This window comes from Sturnira hondurensis, unplaced genomic scaffold (assembly GCF_014824575.4).
Source record: "Sturnira hondurensis isolate 20B ecotype Veracruz unplaced genomic scaffold, ASM1482457v3 Scaffold0000167, whole genome shotgun sequence".
Classification (NCBI taxonomy): domain Eukaryota; kingdom Metazoa; phylum Chordata; class Mammalia; order Chiroptera; family Phyllostomidae; genus Sturnira; species Sturnira hondurensis.
Window position 1 is genome coordinate 3,635,621 of NW_028072798.1, and position 22,843 is coordinate 3,658,463.

The 22,843-nt window shown below is 43.6% G+C and overlaps 1 protein-coding gene across 1 annotated transcript in view; it reads right to left on the reverse strand.

The window, feature by feature from the left end:
* NOX3 (NADPH oxidase 3) overlaps nucleotides 1-22,843 on the reverse strand; it is a 54,743-nt gene that overhangs the window by 23,046 nt on the left and 8,854 nt on the right. The window contains exons 5-10 of the mRNA XM_037066347.1: nucleotides 22,656-22,801; nucleotides 17,706-17,887; nucleotides 13,867-13,996; nucleotides 8,606-8,698; nucleotides 6,561-6,814; nucleotides 1,632-1,794 (exon numbers count right to left, since the gene is read on the reverse strand). Of these exons, the coding sequence (XP_036922242.1) occupies nucleotides 1,632-1,794; nucleotides 6,561-6,814; nucleotides 8,606-8,698; nucleotides 13,867-13,996; nucleotides 17,706-17,887; nucleotides 22,656-22,801 (968 nt within the window). The remainder of the gene's footprint in view (nucleotides 1-1,631; nucleotides 1,795-6,560; nucleotides 6,815-8,605; nucleotides 8,699-13,866; nucleotides 13,997-17,705; nucleotides 17,888-22,655; nucleotides 22,802-22,843) is intronic.

Below are 22,843 nucleotides of genomic sequence, written 5' to 3' on the forward strand. Positions count from 1 at the left end.
GCTATTTTTTTTTTTTTGCGGGGGCGGGGTGGGGGGGACGATAGCAGCCAGATGTAGGCGCTTGTTAAATTTATCGTGGTGTAGAGAAAAGAAGACGGTCTTCCGCACAAGAAGGACCCGGATTCAAAACCACACTCTCATACTTACTAGGTCTCTGAGCCCCAGGTTTCTCCTGGGTACGGACTGGGGCTTTCCTGTTGTGTGGGTCAGGAAATGCAGCTGAGGGTCGAGAACGGATTCATTCCAAGTGATGCGTCTAGTGAGAGTGGGACCAGGCTGAGCTAGAGTCTGACCAGGACTCGCACCTCCTTCCCACAGTGCTGAGGGGGAAATCGTGTCTATCACCTGTTGCCGTGTTGCGACAGAGCCAGATGGACCTGAGTTTGAATCCTCAATCTGCCTTTTCTTACCCATATGTTTTCAGGAAAGTTGCTTTTGTCTTGCTAAGCTTCAGGTTCCTTATTTGACAAACAGGTGTTTTATTATCTACTTTGTAAGGTTGTTGAGAAGATTATAACGATCAAATAAGAAAATGTATGTCAAGAAGCTGTCACTTGGAAGCTTGTGAAATGATAGCTAATTTTACTCTTCTTAATTGGGAAGCCCCAACCTCAGAGATCTTCTGGTCTGGCACTGCCCCAGCGCTCTGTTAATTAATGCTGTTCCTGAGTGAATGTCAGGTGCAGAAAGCTTCCATGGTTAAATGAGCTTGGGGAGGGTGGGGGAAGCGAACCGAATGAGATTCTTTCCTACACAACTTATTTAATAGGCTTCAGGAAGATGTGAGCCTTCTGCCGTGGGATTTGTACCAGCATTTCTTAAGTTCCTCGGACTACAGAATTCTCGCTGGTGGACCACATCCTGTGACTAATGCTCCATAGAACACAGACTGAGACATGCTCATCTGACCAGGCGTGTCTCTGGCAGATGAGGAAACTGCAGCTAAAGTGTTGAGCAGACAAGAAGGAGCAGAACCAGAATCGGGACCAGAACCAGGGTCGCCTGGTATCCTGGGTCCTCCTGAGTTGACACCACTCGGTCTTAGCAAGGGTCTCTCTCCTCTCGCTGCGCTAGGGTCTTAGGAGAGTTAAAGCAGGGGACAGAGTTTCTAGAGGGTGCCAAGAAAGGAAGGCAGCCATGGAGGATCTGGTGAGAAAACAGACGAGAAGAAAGGGAGATTTGGGGGTGGAGGACAACACCCAGTAAGCAAGCCAGTGAATCCCAGCTGTGGCATTGTCACTGCTCGGTAAGGCCCAGAATCCGTGAGAGGAAGATAGTGAATTGTACACTTACAACCAGAGTCTCAAGCTAAAGAGACCAAGGAAAGGCAGCCTGTTAATATTACCGACTGCATCCCAGTCACATAGCCATCGGCAGCCTGTCCATATTTTACTGACACGAGCAATCGCATGTCCTGTAATGGCAACGAAGCAATCAAATTTACGTCTCGTCATCTTTAACAAGATCAGACAACCCTTCTCCTGAATGTAATACTGAATGGAGATTTTTAAGAACACAAGTACAGTTAAGGATCCTTGCGTTTGTCCCTCCCCAAGAATCGGCAGATGATAGATATCAGGACGCCGAGCCTTTGAATCTGTGGAAGGTGCACTGAGGATTTTTCTCCGTACCTTGCTCGGCTTCAGCTGGGGTTGTGACTCGCAACACCTGTACCACAGCGATTTCAGAAGCGCTGCAAAGGGAGTGACGCCGATCCCCGCTGCGATGCACACGCTCACCGGGTAGTGAAACACGTCGGTCAGCGCGGCCCCGAAGGGCCCGTCCACCGCCAGCCTGCAATCACAAAGGCCAGGCGATGCAGCGTGCAGGACCCTGGGCTCCTGACCCCCACGCCGTCGGAGACCGGTGCTTTTTGTGGGGGCCGTTTGTGGGGAGTGTGTGCAGGGAGGCTGGCTTTGCGCTGGAGAACGCCCTCTCTGCAGAGCTGGGACTCAGCTTGAGGATGTGGGGGCCTGGCTCCTGGGGGTGGCCCAGAGGGTCAGGGCCAGGCGACAGCACCTCTGCCACGTGGCACGCTCCTCTCACAGGTCGTAGAAGTGCTTGTTCTGGCCCCCTGCATCATGAAGCCTGCTTGGAAGGGGCCTTGGCTTCCCTTTTAGTTTCCTAGCTGCCCACCAGAGAAACAAAGCAGAAGCATGGGGGGGGGGGGAGGGTAGCAGGGTTATCTGTCCTTTCGTTGATCTCTTTCTCCCATTTTTGTTCATTTGGTCTCACTCCCTACTACCAATATTTATATAATTTTAGCCTAATGGAAGCCATTTGTTTGAAATAAAACACTTTGAGATAATTTGTCAGATATGTGCTATTCCTAAAACTTGTTATTTTTGATTATGCAAACTCAAAATTTGTAACAATTAGGGTCGGGGTGGCCCTGAGGTATCTTGGCTCTGCAAATCTCTCTTTATAAGGAGAAAGCATGTTCATCGAATAAATATGACTGCCTTTAATGTGGTCCTAAATGTGCTGGCTTCTGAGTTCTAGTCCAAGGCTCATGATCACTTCTCCACACTGTTTTTTTCTTTCTCTTCCTATAATATTCAGTACCCAATTCTGCCACGGGGCCTTTGTACGTCATAATCCAAGCAATCACGTGGAACACTTGGCCCCAACTTACCCCTTGCTTGGGTAACAGTTGCTCTTCCGTGGGTTGTATCCCACTATCCTGGGGAAGACTCTCAGAGCCCTTAGACGAGTTACATCACTTCTTGTATGATTTACAGCACCATGTGCCCCCCCTCCCCCCCGCAGCAGTCCTAGTCACAGTTGCAATTTCACCCTTGCTTTGGGGAGTGTGTGCCCGATTGTTCTGTGCCCGCCTTTGCCCGCTGCTGCATCCCAGCGCCTGGCGCTCCCCAGCAATGTCGTTGTTGTTCGATACCAGTTTGTTGACTAAGTCGGAGAGGGAATGTTTAAAAGATTTCTGTCAGCAATTTGTATTTAAAAATGCCAACTATTCCAAAAGCACACATTTACATATGAACAAAGATATGCTAATTAAAAGGGCTCTAAGTTATTCATCACCAATCCCTCAGGGGTATCTGTGGAAGGCACCCCAGGTTGGCCCATTTGGGTTTATGATGTGCCATGGAAGTTCAATTGGGTTTATTTAAAAATATTCCATATGCCAGAGCTCCTAGTAATTCAAATGAACCCTCCTCCAGTTAATCTTAATTAATAAGGCTTTATTACATATTGATGTATGGAAATGGAAGAATAAAAATAAAAGGTCGGTAACCAGAAAGGGTTAGTGTTTCAGCCCACTGTAGATTATTTCATAAATAATTAGATAAGGGGAACTGAGAGAGAAAAGGTGAACCTCCGTGGATTAACATGTCCTATTGGTAATTGTTTTTATAATTAGTCGTATTTGGAATTTACTTGACACTGATTTGAAAAAATAACAATTACCTGCAAAGACGAATTGTGTTATATAATCCACAGAAATACACAGTACACGAATTTCTTCATAATTAGGATTGAGACTGGAAGCGGCAGGAGAAAATGTTCCGTCCAACTTGCCTGCTCATGTGGTGGCCCTGGCCCCCGCGTCCCTGGTGGCTGGCTCTGGCAGATTCTATGCTGAGGGCACCTGCTCCACCGAGGGGCACTCTCAGAATTAGAGCGTTTGGTCTCATGTCTCACCGGAATCTGTTTTCTGACAGCTCCCCACTTGTGTCTTCTTGAGAGACACATTTCAGGTCTTTTCTCTTCCCTGCATTTCAGGCCTTTAAATAGTTGATTGTAGCTGCCAAGACGCTGTAATCACTCTTTTTGGGCCAAAATGTCTTACTTCTCAAGACTTCTCATAACCTCGAACTGACTGCCTTTGCCTAAATTCTTTTTTGGGGGAAGGGGTTTAATCCCTTTTTAAATAAATTTGTTTTTTAAAAAAATTATGGGGGTGCTGTGGGTTAATAAATGTATATAGGTTTCAGGTGTACAGCTCTATGGTACGTATGTGTCAAGTTCGCTCAGCCACTTGCTCCTTGCTTTGTAAACAGAGAACTCCTAACGGCGCAGCCTGGAAACCCACCTGCCTTTCCAGCATCTGCATCGTGCTGCTCCTGGTTGCTACGGTCAGCGGCATCCCATCCACCTCATCCTCTTCTACGCTTGTCTCTTCGACCGTGACTTTTATTCATCTCTGTGGTTTCCGTATCTAATCATCACTTTCACTGCCGTCTCTGTGGTAAGCGACCTTTCTTATTTTGCTAATAATAATAGCTAACTCTTTTTTCATTATGCGTCACTCTGAGGGCTTTCTATGGACTGTCACATGTAATCCTAAACAAAGCCTCAGGTACTGTTATCGTCGCCTTCATTTTACAGATGGGAAAATGGAGGCGGGGTGGTACAGACATTCTCCATGATCACGTAAACAGTTGGGCTTTTAACTCAGGCCTTTTAACTAGGTTGAAACAGAGACCAGGCTCACAAATCAGATGTAGGTATGGGTCTCGGCAGACCAGTGGCTGTGTGTGCGTGTGTGTGTTGACTTTTATTCCCGATTTTAAGAATTTATACTGCATTCTGAATCTTAGAGTTCTGTTACGTTGCTTCTTTTCCAGGACAAAAAAAAAGTTCTTAATGGAATAGTCAGCTGTTGTCGTCTGAATTGGCACGCTAGCCTGTTTTGATATCATACCACTTCTCAGTGCTAATGCTTGGAATGAAAGCATGTGGTTCTTCCTACCCGTGAAACACCCAAGCCCGGGGCCACGTAGTTACAGGCCGGTGTCCCAGTGGAAGGGAGGCAGAAGAGACAATACGCTGATTAGATTCTGTGCCTCAAATTTATTCTAGTGCCAAGTTTGCCACCTGAAAATAATTGTCAAGTGAGCTGAAGCATCCATATTGGGTCCAGGTGTTCATTCTTTGTCAGGCATTTTCTCTGTACCCACTATGTGTCAGACACTGCTAGGTACCAGCCACAAAAGACAACAGACAACATCCTGCCCCCAGGAAGTTCCATTCCAGGTGTGTCTGTGCCGTGGCCACCACCCAGTTTCCTATTACGGTGGCGCTACTTGGTAGTTCCTACACCCCCCAAGGATGGCAGAAGGGAGAACCTCCTGATGCTTCTTTTGAACTGATTGGTCCTTTCAAAAATGTTTTCTTAGCATTTTGTGTGTCTGTTTCTCTGTCTGTCTGGGGCCCTAGGCGCAGGCTCTGCGTGCTTCTCAGGCAATCCTGCAGTGAGAGTGGGAATCAGCCTTAGGCCAGGGGCTGGTAACTTACACTGTCGTGTGCTCAGGCATTTTTGAACAGGATGCTGTTTTGGATTGAATCGTGTCCCCCAGGCTGATATGTGGAAATTGTAACTACTTATCACCTTAGAGTGTGACCTCATTTGGATACAGGTTTCTTGTTGATATAATTAATCAAGGGAAGATGAGGTCAGACAGTAGGGTGGGCCCTTACTCCAGTACGACTTTATAAGGAGAAGTTGCAGAGATACAGAGATGCAGTCACAGGAAGACAACACCACGAGACAACAGAGGCAGAGACTGGGATGCTGCAGCTGAAGGCCCAGGGAACAAGGTCAACCACCAGCCGCCAGGAAGCGGCAAGGAAGGACGCTCCCCTCCAGGTTTCGGAGGGGGCAAGGCCCTGCTGACAGCTAGATTTTGGACAGTAGTCTCCAGAACTGTGAGAGAGTATAGTCCAAAATGGAGAATAAATGTTCATTGTTTTCAGCCACCCAGACTGTGGTCCTTCATCCCCAGGGAGACCAATCCAGGTGGCATGAGTGCTTTTCCAATGTTCTTGGACCGACCTTTTGCACATCTTCCTTATAGCAAAATTAAATCATTTGCTGGCACCAGACCTCCTGGTGTTCTAGAGGGTGGGGGCAGTGTTTTGCCATCTCTGTATTTCCAGTGTGCAGTGGAGGTTAATCAATGCCTGTTGTGTGCACACATGCAGGACGGACTGACAACGCTACTACCTTTCTTGACTCTCAGATCATTTTTGTCTTTTCATGAGCTTCCATCTGTAATTGTTAGTGCTTCCTCTAGTGTAAGGAGCCTGCCAGGTTAATTCTGACCATGAAGTATGTGTCTTACGAAGACCAAACTTCACAGATACAGTTTATAAACCTTGGCTTAACAACAAAAGCTTCGCAGGGCAGTCTTAGCCATTTTAGGCTGCCTGTCACCACCCAAGTGGCATTTGGAGCTGGGAAAGAGGGGCCTCCTGTTCCTCGCATCATGGCCTGCCTTTGTTGGGCTGAAGGGCTGGTGGGCATTTTTTTGAAGAAATGTACCAGTTTCTATTGGAAACTTTTACAATTACAGTTGACCCTTGACCAATGGGGGGCTAGAGGCACTGGCCCCATGCAGTGAGAAACCCACCCTCTTGACTCCCTCAGGACTTAATGACTGCAGTTTTTTATGTATATTCTCAAATTTTAAAAGCACAGACTCAAACTTACCATCTAGAAAGAAGATCATGCTAAATCTGGTAGCATATTGGTGCACTAAAATACCTTACTCTTAAAAATATTCCAAGTTATACATAAGAAAGGAACAGGATCCAACCTTGGCAGGCTCTGAGGCTCCCCGAGGGCCTGTTCGTCGGCGTGGAAGGCCTGGCACAGAGCTCTGGTCCAGTCTCCTGCCGCCCGGACGTGCACACTGAAGAAGTCCTCCTGCGGGGCGGAGGTGAGGGTGAACGGGTGCCACTCCAGCCGGGATATGGTCGGGCACTGGAGCAAGATGTACTGCCCTGGTGCCATTTGAAAGTGATGCTTTTTCATGTGAAGTTCTAGCACCCCAGACGGATGGCTTACCACCTGAAGGAGAGCAATGGAGTTATTGGTCCTCTGACTCAGGTAAAGTGCTAAGAAAGTGGCCTTCATTACATCAAAAGCTCGTCTTTTCCCAAATCAGCTCTTTTGAGGTATAATTTACATACACCATTGTTTATGAGCCTCCGAAGATCTTTCCCATGCCTTTCACATCTGGGTTGACAAATCCAGCAAGAATAAAGTTTATATCCTTTGTAGTGAAGTCTGACATTTGAGTAGCTGCATCTGGCATGTGACTTCATGTCTCAAATGGCCAAGCTTTCCTTGGGACAGTCAACCAGACCCAAGAAAATACAAGTTTGACTATCATGCATTGTACTTAATTGTACTTAAAGTTATTAAAACAGTCACAGGATTATCTCTGTGTTTGAAAAATGTAGGCTCTGTTTTAAATGATTGGAATGATTTCTTAATTCTTTGTGAATTAGCCCTTGTATTTCTTCCTTTTAAGTGGAAAACAATCTTCAAACTCACTCTGAAATGTTTTGTTTTAGTCGTCTCATCCAGTCTCCTATCTAGGCTGTGAGTTTTAGATTAGAAAGCATCATACAAAATTCTTATCCCTTTTAAAAGAACTTTATAACTTGCTGTTTTTCAGAGGAAAGGAATTAATTTCCCTTTTCTAGATTCTCATCTTGTTTTCTGAAATATCGCTCCAGGTCCCCAGCTCTTTTACTGTGGCAAGGGGTGTAAGGGAACAAAATCTTGTGTCTAGATTTTGTGACAGTGTTTTTTCCACACAAAAGAGAATTTCACTGCATTTTAATCATCATGTCTGTTTCTCTTCTTCCTACTGATATTGGTTCTGAATCTGCTGTTAAATTGTCTCCCTAGTAACAGCTTCAGTAGATTTCTACAAGTTTTACTGTCTAGCTTTTGATACAGCCTCATAGCCTTTGGTGTTAAACTTGAAAACAGCAACACAAAAACAGCTTAAAACAGAAATATGAAGCAATTTCCAGGCCTCTGCTCTCATGAAGACAGTTAAAGAGATATAGTATTCCATTAATATTGTACTAGCAAGGCGGTGCAGGTTTGGTTAGCAGAGAATTTCTTCTTAGACACTTAAAAAACTGGGGGCAAAGTGTGTGGTACTTCTTCAGTCTCCTAGACTATGTATTCTTGGTCCACCTGCTCACATCTTCCCCCAGTACTAGGTGAATATTGGTGTGCTGTGGGTAGGGCTGGCAGGACTGGAAAACGCTACCCTAGAGCAAATGCCACTCATTCCCCATGACAGAGTTCCCCCAATGTTCTTCCTTTCTTAAGTTGAACCCCTCAGCACCCTCCTCTCTCAGGGTGAGGGAGTTCACCCTCACCCTCAGGGCGACTGTTAGCTCTTCTTCTGTTCAGTAATTCTAGGTATGAGTGTATGGGCTTGGAATGACATGCATATCATTTGTGTGTTTGCAGAATCTGTGCCTTTGTGGTGAAGGAAATGACAATACTTCGAGTTGCTATGACCAGTGTAAAGCACACCCAGTCCCCCGCCTGTTTCCCCCTGGAGAGAAACTGAAATGCACCTTACACGGTTGATTCGTGAGCTGTCCTATAACCTTTATCAGAATTCTGTGCACTGGGCTGGAGCCCTGATCTCTGCCTTCAGTAAAATTAGTCACATGAAAAGATGCACAGGATGTGCAATTATTAGGACAGAAGACGAGCCTTTAAATTACAGACAGTTCTGCAATAAAAATGGCAAATTAAAACCTTGGGCTAATAAAAAATTTTCATCTATACTCAGGCTTTTATTCTGGCATAAAGCTACATGCATACCTTTGTAATGACAACTTCTTGTTGAAATCGCCAGTACCTAATTATTCTTTCACATGCATACAAGACCACAGGGCCCAACACCCACTTCCAAGCCTTCAGAGAGAGAGGAAAAGGACATGAAAATAGAATCCAAATATTTTCAACTTGAACCAAATCAATATATAACATGATGGCGTTTAGACATTTTCCTTTAACTTCAGGCCAGTTGTCAACAACAAAGATGTCTTCTTGTATTAAATACTAGAACATTCAATTATCCCTTGAAGTCTACAAGCTTATGTAAGAGATTAAACTCTTCTGTATTGGCTTTTATGCTTACTTGATCAATGGTACCTTTATGTAATTAGAAATAATTGAATTTGCAGAGAAATAAGGAAGTAGATTGACATTTATGTTACATATGATAGGGTCATAAATGCTCCCAAACTCAGCCAAAGTCGAAGGCTTGCAAAACTACGTTACTGGCCAACACAGGACATGGGAAATTAAATAAAGACATTCTGAAGAGTAATTTGGGGGGGCGAGCAATGCATCACAATTTGGGGGTCTGCCTGAAGAAATATTCCTTCCCACATGTATATGCACATGTATGCGTAGCTAATATTATCTGTAATAAAATATAAAGTTAGTTTCCCAGCACTTTAAATCCATGTTTACAGAATCAGAACAAATACCTCAACAGTTGTCTGGATAACTGTGACAGTGGACATTTCCATTTTCACTAAGGCCCCTCCCGTGGTAACCTTCCCTGAGTTTAAGCTGCATGGTCATTTGACCAGCAGACTATTCCTCTATCAGGTGTTGGTTACAACATCAGGTGTCTTCTTTCCTTGAAATCAAAGCAATAAAGCTGGAATTTTTGAAGGTCTCTCCTAGGTCTGATACCAAACAAGCCCACATGGCATATGACAGTGTCTTTGTTTTACAGAAAAGGGAACTGAGGCTCAGCAAGATCAAATTGTCCAGGGCCACAACAGCTGTAAGATGCACAGTCAAGACATGAGCCCCAGAGCGCCTGGCCACCTGAACGGTGTTCTTTTTAGGACCCCGGTGCCTCCCTTGGGCATTTCCATGTAATCATGCTCTTCCTGTCCAGCAGCAACATTGGTATTGACACTTGTTTTACAAAACATCTGAGACATTAATTCATTAAATTCCAGGATGTTAAGGGTTCTTGGAAATCTAGTCTAATTTTGCATTTATAGAATTAAAAACCAGACGTTCTGGGAATGAGTATGAGTTGCCTAGGGAGACAGACTCAGATCGCAGATAGCCAGGACCATAACTCAATGCATTTCACAATTTCCCTAAATTCCCTCCCTGGTGTTCTAAATCCAGCAAAACTTTATCCTAGTGTACTCATTATCTCAGGAGCAGGGAGGGTGTTCATGAAGTCCTCACTGGTTGACTCCCTCTCTCATTACTCCTTAGTCCCTCACCTGCTACCCTAGTCCCTCTTTTTGGTTGACAAGCCACCAGCCCTTCAGCATTACTTTTTACTTCTGTTATGTTTCTTGTTGTTTTTATTTATTTTTTAAAAGATCTATTTATTTATTTATTTACCTTTAGAGGGGAAGGGAAGGAGAGAAGGAGAGAAATATCAATGTATGGTTGCCTCTCGTGAGTCCCCTGCTGGGAACTGGCCTGCAACCCAGGCATGTGCCCTGACTGGGAATCAAACCGTGCTCGTGTGGTTCACAGACCCACGCTCAATCCACTGAGCTACACCAGCCAGGGCTTGTTTTTAGTTCTTTTTTGTTTATTTCTGGGTGTGTTTGTATGGCACCTCTTCTCATCCACATCAGCCTTCTCTGCTTTTTTCCTGAGAGTCTCTTGTTTACCTGAACAAGGCTTGATTTATGCAGGCAACGCAAAGCAATTTGACCCACTTATTCTCTTCTGCCTCAGTGGGGTTTGGTGACGTGTTCAGAATGGCAGAGAGAATAAAGCCTTTGTCCACTTATGCAGCGTGATGATGAGCAGAGCACGGGAAAAGACAGGAAGGGGTGGGCGTGAAGGGTGGGGTTGCACCAAGGGAATGGCTCTGGACGTAGCTTATGCTCAAATGAATGGAAAATGCTATTGAGCATTGGTCTGGATAGTTACAGAAATGATAGCAAGAACACAATTCTTTCTATATAAATTTAGAGAAATATTTGCACAAACACTCACATAGCTTCTATGTTTTTTTTTTTTTTTACAAATAATCTTCCACGCACATTTTGGAAAGTTTTTGACATCACAGACTAGATTGGGGTGGTGTCAAATCAGTCACAGTCCCTGAGTTTTCCATGTTGATGAAATGGAATGGATTAGTTTTCTTTGTACGGCTCGTCAGGAAGGAGAATGTAAGCTATTAATCCTCAGCTGGATCTCTACTCTACTAGATAAATTGCTTCAGGAGGAGAAAGCCCGATTTAGTTCCACTGAGATAGCCACAGAGGCTCTGGAACTTAGGGAGTGAGGGAGAGGTATGGCCAGAGGGGATCTCAGAAGATCATCCCAGCAGCGATGACCAATGCAGAGAGGGTGAGGGGAGACGAGGAGGCCATGGATCAAAGCAGGAAGGGCAGGTATGAGGTAGATCCTGAGCCAGGTCTCAGAAGACCTGCTTTTGGTCTTAGGGTTGCCATCCATAACCCTGTGCCTTCGGGCACATCTTGAGCCTTTTATGTTCAAAGTTTCTGTTTTGTGAAATGTGTTGGAAGAAGTGATTATTTTGGGTTCTCTCCAAGCTCTTTGGTGTTTTAGCTTTATTCACAGAGATACATATAATGTCAGGAACCTGTGCTCACAGACATCAGCGGAAAGCTGACAAGAGTGAGGGGTGGAAGAAGGCCAGAGATTCAGAATGAATGCTGTGGAGTAGAGAGATGAAATTTCATGGCCACAGAGTTAGAAGCTCTGGTTTCTTGATGTGGCTTTGCACAGAAGGGGCTTTGTGACCGTAGGTAAGAAATGAAAACTTTTGGGGCATCTTTTTCTCTATCTGTTAAATAAAGGGACCTGACTCTTTAGCATTTATGTTTCTTTAATGCTAAAATAATCTGTGGACTTTTTTCTTCTCCCAAAATACTCAGAAAGTCACGTACAGTGAGTATTTTATGATAGAAATAAAATCATATTGATTTAAAAGCTGCAGTAATGAAACTTGTTTCCTCCACTTTCACTCCTGGTTTTTCATTCCTACCAGAAAATAAGAACATGCTGGCTTTGGTTTTATTTTATGTGTGTGCTTGCGAATGGCCTCTTTTTTCAGACAATAACATTTCCAGGGGCAGGAACACGTCTCTGAAGCCTGCCTCTCGTGCAAGTCCAAACGTATAATAGCCACTTGGAGAGAATTTGCTGAATTGACTCTCCCTCAGTTAAAGCTTTCCCTGTATTGTTGATGTCATTCCCTAATAATTTAAAAAGCATCAGCCTTATCATTATGCTCATCCTCATCATTATCATTATGCGTTATTACTTTTTGATGCTATAGGTCAGGCAATGAGGTGCTTCTTTGGCTAAGGAAGACCAGGCATCTTTTGAGAATGGATTGGGTGAACAATTCTAGATTCTGGAGTCTTGTATGTGTCTGGGAGTTTCAGGATGAAAGAGGCTGCGAGACAAGTCAGGGAGAAGGGACTGCAATGTATAATTGGTTCCTTTGATCAGTACAGTTTCTAAGAGATGAAGTACAAAGCATTCTCTGTCCTAACAGAGGGAGTAGTGCAGCACTGATGGGGAATCGAAACATGATGTTTATAAAAGCACCATGAAAAGGCACTGAGTTAAAGGAGGCAAGAGGAAGAGTTGAGGCCCCGCAAAGACTGGGTACATGTGGTGCAGCGTAGCACAGGAGCCCTTCCTTGTCCTTGGGATGCCTCCTGGATTCAGTGTCTATAAGACATCAGAGAGAATATTGTACATCCAGCCAAGCGGTAATTGCACAGCCCACACACACTTTGAATTAGGATCCATTAAAAATAATGAGAAAGAGTGACAACATGAGTTTGGGTGTGCAAGGAGGTGTAGCAGGCGAGAGTTAGAGAGATGGGTAAGTTCTCCCTTTTAATGATAATTAATGTCGGCATCTGCTGCTGCTGGGAGCAGGCTCTGGTCTGTATTCATGAGGTGTAGGAGGGTATTGATTTTTTTATGGAGATGCTGTAGCTGAAATTTTTAGAGAGGCATTCATGTTCCCCATTAATATGCAGGCCGGGTTCTGGCTCCTGATAGTTGAGTTTAAGACCGAGACAATCTATACTGACCATTAAAGAAACCACAGTCTTATGGGCACATCTATTCAGGTTCACCCTGTTTTAAACATTCTTCCCAGCAGTTTCACCTTAAAATCCAGTGCTGAATTTAGTATATTTGAGGATTTTAGAAAAAGGTGATTATTTTATTCCCCAAAAGTTGATGGCTTAATTTCCTAAATCTCGTGACTTATATTCTATTATATACTATACACCCATTTTTTATGACATATTTTTTGGCATTTGTTTTCTTCTAGTTTTAATCTCCTGGCTTTCCCCGCACCCCCACACCCACCCACATCATCCAGCTGTCCCAAATTTTCTGTTGTTTCAAGATACCCAAGAAAACCAAAAAAGATTATTTCTATTTATTCCTATTTACTTATGCCATCAGTGGAAATCATTACAGCGCACCCTGGAAATCTTACATTTAAGATCTTATGGGCACTATCTTCTAATCTGATTAAGTCTCTTTTTGGCTTCTATTGTCATTATTTCAGTTATGGGAACTTAATTAGAACAGGAAGTAAATGCATTTCCCACCCCTCCCCCCTTTTTCTTTCCCAAAAGCTACAGAAAGAAGAAAGGCAAGCTTAGAAAGAGGGCATGTTCTCATTTGGTTGTTGCTTAATGTTTGCTTGAGAAGTGATGCTATTAATTCTCAGAATGGAGAAGGCGGACAGGGAGCTGAGCTTGCTGAAAACAGGGGGTGGAGAGCCACACGGCTTTCTAATTCCTCCAGAGACATTATTGTGCTTGCAGTGGCATGAATTCCCACAATATCAGACACTCACATTTAAATGTAAGCAGGAGAATACATTTCAAAACAGACAGAGTGCTTTTGGCAGTAAACCTCTTTTAAAATTATCCATAACTTGATTTCTCCATTAGCACACTTAATAAAGGCTTGGTGTTGTCTGGTGGTGACATGGGCTGTTCTTTCCACGAGCACATAAAACTCTAGTCATTTTAACTATGGCGACAGCTATTTTTAAAAGCAGCTGGGTTCATCCTTACCGAAGGCTCCTTGCCTGAAAATTGAGGCACAGGGCACTGGGCCACTGCCTGCCATTCAGCATAGCGGTCTCTACAGAAGGTGACGTTGTGTACCAAGAGGCTCTCGGGAGTTTGGCCTCGAACGATCCGACTTGCCATTAAAAACAAAGCAAAACACCAAAATTTAAAACAGGGTTTGTGCAGTCTTGTGACACCACAGATACACATTCTACAGCGGGCTCTAGAATAACACTTTCAGTGTCTCGCAATGGGCTATAACTCATTCATTCCCTTCAGCATCTTTAAAGATGGGAATTTAAGAAGCTTTGGGTAACTTTGAAGATCCCAGAAAAGAAGTGCCTCTCTGTGGTATCCTGTGTTAAATTGGAAGTGTCTGCATCAGAGAATTTATAATGAGGGGAAATTGTTTGAACACTTCCTTTTGTAGACTGTTGAATTTAATTAGGTCACATCTTGTCCTGATTGCTGATTCGTGCTAATTGGCCAACTTTGTACTATTTGGGTCTTTCACAGATTTATTTAACTTCTACCCTTCTTGGTTTGTTTCCGAGCACCTAGAAGTTTTCAAGTGAAGAAGTCAAAAGGAGTGCCTTGAATAATGATACTTTCCCCCCCAGTGACCACCTGCAGGCTTAGTGTTTGACACGGTCAAAAGACATCCGTGTGAGGTGTCTCTTCAGGACGGCCCTGATGACTCTGACAGTGAGAGAGGAAACTGGGCTCTGTGAACCGAGCACTGGTCAAGAGTCCCGTGATCCTCCTGGGCTGTATTTGTCGCAAATGCAGAGCTGACTGACCTTTGATCAGTAGTTTTGGTACAAGGTCCTCAATTTGTGCTCATCGGTGCCCAAGCTGCAGAGCATGTCAATGAGGCCGTGTAATCTGGGAGTCGCTCAGTTCCTGAGTGTTCATGAATAAAATACCTTGCTTTATTTGTGGGAAACATGGGAGCCTATGGGGTACCATATGCCCCTCTGCATCGTGGGACATGGGAGGGGGAGCATCCGTGCCTTTGGAAACAGCCTGGAGAACTGGCCTCTTGGCCTTTGTCCCAGTCTGCTTATGGAAGCCACCCAAACCTGATAACATCCCTTTGAGTGAGATGAGCAAAACTATCTCCGAATCTCCCATTCGATGCCCAGATACAGGAAGGGTGAATGACAAACGGAAGCTGGAGGAGAAGAATCTGGAAACGTTAACACCTTCATGCTCAGGCTTTAGGCAACATCCCCTGTATTGTCTGAAGAAGCCTCGGAACTTGCCACAAATGCAGTATCTTTTTAAACATTAAAAATTTTTAATGTCTTCATCTCTGCCACCCCCTAATAGGAAGATTAGTGGGCTTTAACACATTCCAATAATCCTACTTTACTTGGAATTTGCAAATTACTTTTTGCTGTAAACAGTAGCTGTAAAATACTTCAAGCTGAGAAGATTAAATGGGGCCCTTATCCTAAAATAAGCCTTTCAACTAAGTTTAAGTGACTAAAAATTTCATCTTATGAAATGTGGTATTTGGGTATTAAAAAATATCTCCAATGAAGCACTGCCCATTGAAATCTTCTTGTTCTTGGACAATGCACCAGGGTGTGAACGCAGGGGCAGCGGGCTGGGGGTGGTGGTGCATGCATAATTCTTGTGAAGAGGCTTCTAGACTCGGGTGGCTTAGGAAGAGCCTCTCAGAGGTACTGCAGTGGTTGACACCTGGTATTGGGGGACAAGTCTGAGGAGGAAGGAGGGTCTCTGGTGTGAAACCCTTTGGGATGGTCTCCTCTTTAAGATATGAGTCATCAGGGCAAGGGTTGATCGTGCACTGAGAGGAGGAGTCAGTTGCAAATATTTTGAAGCTAAAAGGGACTAGAAAGCCTTAGCCAGGCATCAGCAGCAGCAATGCGAACTTGACTGACTGGATCCCTAAGGGTCAGCAAAGGGTTGGGCAGTTGGTAGGGTACAATGTGCCCCCAGGGGCAAGTCTCCCTTCCTCAATGTTTGTGTGTCAGACAGGCCGTGGATAGTGGATAGTGGGGCAGGTCTGAGGTGTAGAAGGGACAACGGTAGAAGTGTGGCTCGCTCCTAGGAGTCAGGGCTGAGATAGAAGGAACATCCAGTGTGAGGGTGGTGGCAGGAGGCAGTGACTTGCTGATGGGCCGGTCCAGAAGAGATGGCCTTGGGCCCCAAAGGCCCACAGTCACCGTGCTGTGCCACCCCCGCAGCTGTGTGCTATTTCAGATCTGGGCAGTGCAGGGCCCACCTTGGGTACCAGGCCCCTCAGCACTCGGCAACTGCAGTGATGGGAGATCAGGGCGCAGGAGAGGGTTTCTCCTGCTGCGGGATGCAGAGCTGCTTCGAGTCACGTGTGCGTCTGCAGCTTCGCAAGCCCATTCCAACAGGTGTTGAGGAGGAACGTTTAATTCTCAAACTGGAGACCCACTTTTCAGGGCTTGTTGCCCGTAAAGGTTCAGTTGTCTGAAGACTGGCATCCTAGGTCTGAGTCGGGCATTTATTTGTCATGAGGCCCTCAGCAAGTCAGTGAACTCACTGAGCATCTTATTCCTTCCTCCCGATGAAAGGAGGAAAAGAGAAAGCTCTGTCTCTGTTGGACAGGACTGTTCTCGGGGGCAAATCGATCATGCCTATGGATGTGCTTTGCAAAGTGTGACATGGGGAAAAAGGCACTGACTTGTGAAATAATTAATATGGGACAAATTACTTGATAGACACCAATTTGTTGATTGGTCCAGAACCATGTGGCTAATACCTACACAACTGGACACATTATATTGGGGAGTGTTATACTTCAGGTACTATTCTAGCTTCTTGATGAAGAGGACTAACAGTATCACAGAGGTACTGAATGCCCGAACAGCATTCATGGGATGTTTGAGCAACAGGGATGTCTGAGGTCAGATGGGAAACTGGCCTCCAGAGAATTTAAAGGGCCAGTCAGATGGGACATCTTATATGCTACCCCCTCCTGTACAGTGGGTTTCCTGGTGGGTGGTTTTGGTCAAGGAGGCCATCAAAAATGTATATCCTGACTTATGCCACATAAATTGGATTGTGGAAATAGGTTCTGAGTGAAACACTCATATATTGTCATCTACCTTCCTTATAAATCCTACATCTTATAAACACTTCAAGACTGCCCAACAGAGTTAGCTAGAAAAAACAAATACAACACTTGATCATGTTGCTTATTTTCTAAAAAAGGTACATATGGTGAATTTGCCACACCGAATGTGCTTTTTCATGTGATCTATGTGNCTTCAGGTACTATTCTAGCTTCTTGATGAAGAGGACTAACAGTATCACAGAGGTACTGAATGCCCGAACAGCATTCATGGGATGTTTGAGCAACAGGGATGTCTGAGGTCAGATGGGAAACTGGCCTCCAGAGAATTTAAAGGGCCAGTCAGATGGGACATCTTATATGCTACCCCCTCCTGTACAGTGGGTTTCCTGGTGGGTGGTTTTGGTCAAGGAGGCCATCAAAAATGTATATCCTGACTTATGCCACATAAGTTGGATTGTGGAAATAGGTTCTGAGTGAAACACTCATATATTGTCATCTATCTTCCTTATAAATCCTACATCTTATAAACACTTCAAGACTGCCCAACAGAGTTAGCTAGAAAAAACAAATACAATGCTTGATTATGTTGCTTATTTTCTAAAAAAGGTACATATGGTGAATTTGCCACACCGAATGTGCTTTTTCATATGATCTATATGCCCTTTGGTCCTCTGCATGTCATCTTCCTTCATCCAAAGGACTTCCTAAGATTATTTTGAGGTTCACACAGATAAAATCTCATACACTGAGCACAGCGTGGACTTACCCAGCCCCGTGGAAAGCCAGACTGATAAAGAAGATGATGAAAACGTGGTGTGTGTACCAGAACAACTCGTAGGAGATCTGTCTAATGAACTCAGTGGAAGAGGTCATGATCAAGATTAAAGCCAGGGAGATCATCAGGCCCGTGACACCTGCGATTGTTGTTAGCAACTCGGTGGTTGTGTTCTGAAAGAAAACAGACACCAGGACACTAATGTCTTAGTTCTAATTTTCCATTTCAGGACTGGTACTTGAGAGTCCAAGAAAGCAGCAATTCAAAAGGTTTTAATCAGACCCCAAAACAGGATGGGACAAAAGTGGGTTTAGTTGTTCATATGGAAAATAATAAGATAAATTAAAAATTTGTAATACAAGAATAAACCGTTTCATGTACTCACACTGTAAACCTACTTCCCCCCACTGTGTCTTAGTCTCAGAATGGTCCCCACACAACTCAGGAATGGAGGTCCTTCGCCCTGTCCTCTCTCCCATCTGCTGGTGGACAGTCACATTGTGAAAATTTCATAAAATGCATCTCATGAATTTCATTTTTTTTATCTGAATAAATCAGTTTTTTTTGGTCAAAGTTATATGTTGAACTAAAATTAGGTCAATATATAAAAATCTGTTTTAAGGTAAAATACTATAAAATAAATCTGAGTTTCACATTTTTAAATTTTAAGATAAAAATGCAGATCACCTTGCTTAATTTCATTTTAATTAAGAAACCTTTTTGAGGGGGCTTCCAGTCACAATGGAGGTATAGGTAGACATGCTTTGCCTCCTTGCACAACCACAGAGAGAATTACAACTGGACCTCAAGAAAATAACACCCAGAACTATCAGAAAATTGAAGTGTGTGGAAGTTTGACAAAGGATATAAAGAAGCCACATTCATCCAGACAGGTAGGAGGATCAGAGACGTGGAGACAGGCAGAGAGGCAAGAAGATGAGGTGTGGCACATCGTTGTAGAATGGGTGGTCCCATAGTCACATGTGGTGGATAAAAATTGGGAGGGATACTTTGGGAGCCAGTGATTCCAGCCCCAGGCCAGACCGCACAACCCAGGGTTCCAGCTCTGGGAAGATAAATCCCCATAACTCCCAGCTATAAAAACCAGTGGGGGTTTGGGGCAGTGTAAGAAACTTCCAGGTTTTCAGGAGACTTTGCTTAAAGGGCCCCCACAGTCTTAGAATGTGTGCAAACCCACCCACTCGGGGATTCAGCACCAGAGCAACAGCTGGGAGTTGTATACTGGGGGTGGGTGAAGTGACTGGAAATGGGTGATTGCCAGGCAAACCTGTAGGTACCAGGAAGCAGCACTGTCCCTTTCCGGGACCTCCCCCAACACAGAGCCACAAAGCGGTGAAGCAGTTTGCCCCATCCAGGTGATTACCTAAGGCTCTGCTCCATACAGTTTACAGGTGCCTTTTCTATAATAGGCCACGCTACTATAACAAGAAGTCAAAGCAGCTCTATCTAATACGCAGAGACAAACACAGGGAGGCTGCCAAATCGATGAGACAGAGAAATATGGTCCAAATGAAAGAATGGAACAAAACCCAGAAAAAGAACTACATGAAATGGACATAACCAACCTATCAGATGCAGAGTTCAAAAACAGTGGTAATTGGGATACTCAAAGAATCCTTGAGTATGATGACAGAATAAAGGAAGAAATAAAGTTTACACTAAGTGAAATAAAGAAAAATCTATAAGGAGTCAACAGTGAAGGGGAGGAAGTGGAATTCAAATCAATGATTTGGAATGTAAGGGAGAAATAAGCATTCAACCAGAACAGCAAGAATAAAAAAGAATAAAAAAAAACTATGATAGTATAAGAAGCCTCAGGGCCATCTCCAAATGTTTCAACATCTGGATCATAGGGGTGCCAGAGGAAAAGAAGATCAAAACATTGAAAACTTATTTGAAAAAATAATGAAAGAAAACTTCCTTAATTTGGTGAAAGACATAGACATATAAGTTCAGGAAGCACAGAGAATCTCAAACAAGTTTGACCCAAAGAGAACCACACATTACAATGAAAATGCCAAAGCTTAAAGATAAAGAGAAAATCTTTAAAAGCAGCCAGAGAAAAGCAGAGAGTTGCCTACAAAAGAGTTCCCATAACTGTCAGCTGATTTCTAAAAAAAAAAACCTGTTCAGGCAAGATGGGACTGGCAAGAAGTCTTCAAAGTGATGAAAAGTAAGGACCTACAACCTAGATTACCCTGCAAAGCTATCATGTAGAATGGACGTGCAGATAAAGTATTTCCCACACAAGGTAATCCTAAAGAGTTCATCATCACCAAGCCATTATTACATAAAATAGTAAAGGGACTTATTTAAGAAAAAGAAGAAGATAAAAACAATGAACATTAAAATGGCAATGAATTCACAACTATCAACAACTGAATCTAAAAAGAACAAAAGAAAAAACCAAAAAACTAAGCAAACAACCAGAACAAGAATAGAATCCTCAGTATGAAGATCATTCTGAGGGTTATCAGCTGGGTGGGGGCAGGGGGAGAATGAGGGAAAAGCTGCAGGGATTAAGAAGCATCATTGGCAGGTCCGAAATAGACAGGGGGAGGTTATGAACAGTATAAGAAACAGAGCAGCCAAAAACTTGTATGTACAACCCATGGACACGAGCTAAATGGGTGTTGGGGAAGGGAAGCTGGGCACTAGGCAGAGGAGCATAAAGGAGGAATCACTGGGGCCACTGTAATAGCATAATCAATAAAGTATATTTTATAAAAAGAAGAAAAAAACCCCTTTTATTTGAGGGGTCCCTGGGAGATAATGGGGGTGGGGGAAAGTGGGGCCAGAAAATGGAGACAACTGTACTTTAACGACAATAAAAAAAGAAAGAAACAAACGGTCCAAACAAAGCAGCTGCAGACACTGCTCCTCTGGTAGTTAGTTACTCCCGGCTTTTGCTGTTGCTTTTTAATTGGAAGGACCATGACTTGCATTTCTTTCATGCCACCTCAGGAGACTTGGCATAAGACTTTGTAAATCCTAGGTGATCAATAAAGATACAGCTATTCTTATCTGGTAGACGCTGCCAAAAGGCTGAAATTCTGACCTGTGAGTTCAGGGGATGGTTAAATAGCCTTTTAGAATATAAATCACAAAGCGTTTTGTTTTTATTGTTAGTTTCCCGTATTATTGTCAAGTCATTAGTATTCATACATCGTTTTACTATCGTTCAGAAGACCACGAGCTTAATAAACGCATGCTGTATCTTTTGTCAGTAAAATCTCATTAATTTGGGTTGCTTTGAGATCCCCAGGTAGTTTAGACAGGGACTTGGCCGATGTTTATTTTCTCTTCATAGAGCAAACAGTGGAAGTAAAGTGGAAAGGGTATGTCTAAAACATTTAAAGGTTTTTTTTTTCAAGTGTACTCACAGATTTTAGAAATCCATTTCCATTATATGATGAGCCAACTTAGACCATTCCTCTTTGCTTGTTGAAGTAACCCCCCACTTCCCTTTTCTGCACCCTACTTATAGACTGGTTTGAGTTACAATGTATCATTTAAAACAATCCCACTGCATCTGTTTAGAAATACTCCATAAAGTACACTTTGTGTTGCTGATACTCACCATTCTCCACATACCGCAAATTAGAGGGTGTCCTGGGCTTAATTAGTGTTTACACGGTGTATTACTTCTAAAACTTTAAAATAACTATATCGGAAGTAACTTAATCATGTTGTTAAATCGCTTTAAAAGTATTTAGAATGAATGTTATTTACTATATAGACTGTTCACGCGTAGCAGGGAACATTCCAGAGCCTTAACAGAGAAAACCGTTCACCCCAGTAGGTGCCCAGATAAATGCTCTGGCTCAGATGAGTACACCAAGGCGTCCCACGGACTTAGGGTATCTGCGGTTTTGATTTATAACTCTGAAACTTGTGCTTTTAACTGCTGTCAGCTAAGAAAAGATAAGTCCGTTTGATCAATGGCCTGATATTGGAAATCATCTTAGGATAAGGAGGGGACATGACATAGAAGAATTTCCCCCCAAAGAGACTTCGCATGTTGGCTCCTCAAAAAAGGCTGCCTGGGTAGAAGGGTCCAGACAGCAATGGAGAGACTTCCATTTCCGGAGTGTATTGTCTTAGGGCTCTCCTTGGGCAGTAGAGATTTTTTCAACAGCCTGATTCACATTCCGGATGCATAGTATGGTAGTGCAGGGCCAAGCTTTAGATCAACGAGGAGGACAGGTAGGGAGCAGATTAAGTGAGAGAAATGTCTCAACCTCTGCAGATGGGTTTCTGTGGCTACATGTTTGGTCTTCTTTGTTTCCCACAAGTGTTGCCACCCTGTGCACATGGATAACTAGCAGTGATGGTGTCACTCGCCATGTAGGTCTCACTGTGAAATGAACTGCTTTGCCCAGCATGTGATTTGGAGAACCAGCTAGTCACACGTGTGCCAAAATATGACACAGGAGACTAGATCTAGCAAATAATTAGCAAATTGAAAATGAAGACACCTGATTTATAATCTCTGGATTTATATGGCCTTTGCATTCTTTATAATTCCAATATGAGCATGCATGTGTGAGTGTATATATATATATATAGTGTGTGTGTGTGTGTATATATATATATATATAAAATCACAAGCTTCTTTCAAAATTTAAAATATTTAACAGGTTACTGCATTTCCTGTTTAAGTATATTTATTATAATTTTTTGCTATAAACAAACTAAGTGGCATCAGTTTTTCTCTGTGCTCAAAACCTCTTTGCAACATTTATGGCAGAAAAAAATAACTTTTATTTTTTGAAAAGTGAAATTAATGTTCACATTTTACAGAAACTTCTTCTCTGGAGCTCCTCTTATTAAGAGCTTTGCAAGTGTTCTTGGTTGTAAAAGGGATCAGAAAAGGAAGGGTTTCTCAGATGCAAAAGGAAGTCACGTGCAAGAACTCACCGTATGAAAGGTCCGAATGGGGTTGAGGTAGCTCACGTTGGAGGCGTCGCCAAGGCTGGCAAGTGCAGCCACAAGACCCTCAGCGTCCGAGGACTGGCTCCAGTGGTAGCGCTCCAGGTTGCACACGTGCGCCACGACGTGGATGGCTGTGGACGAGGAGACAACACGGGACACGCATGGGTTTCTTC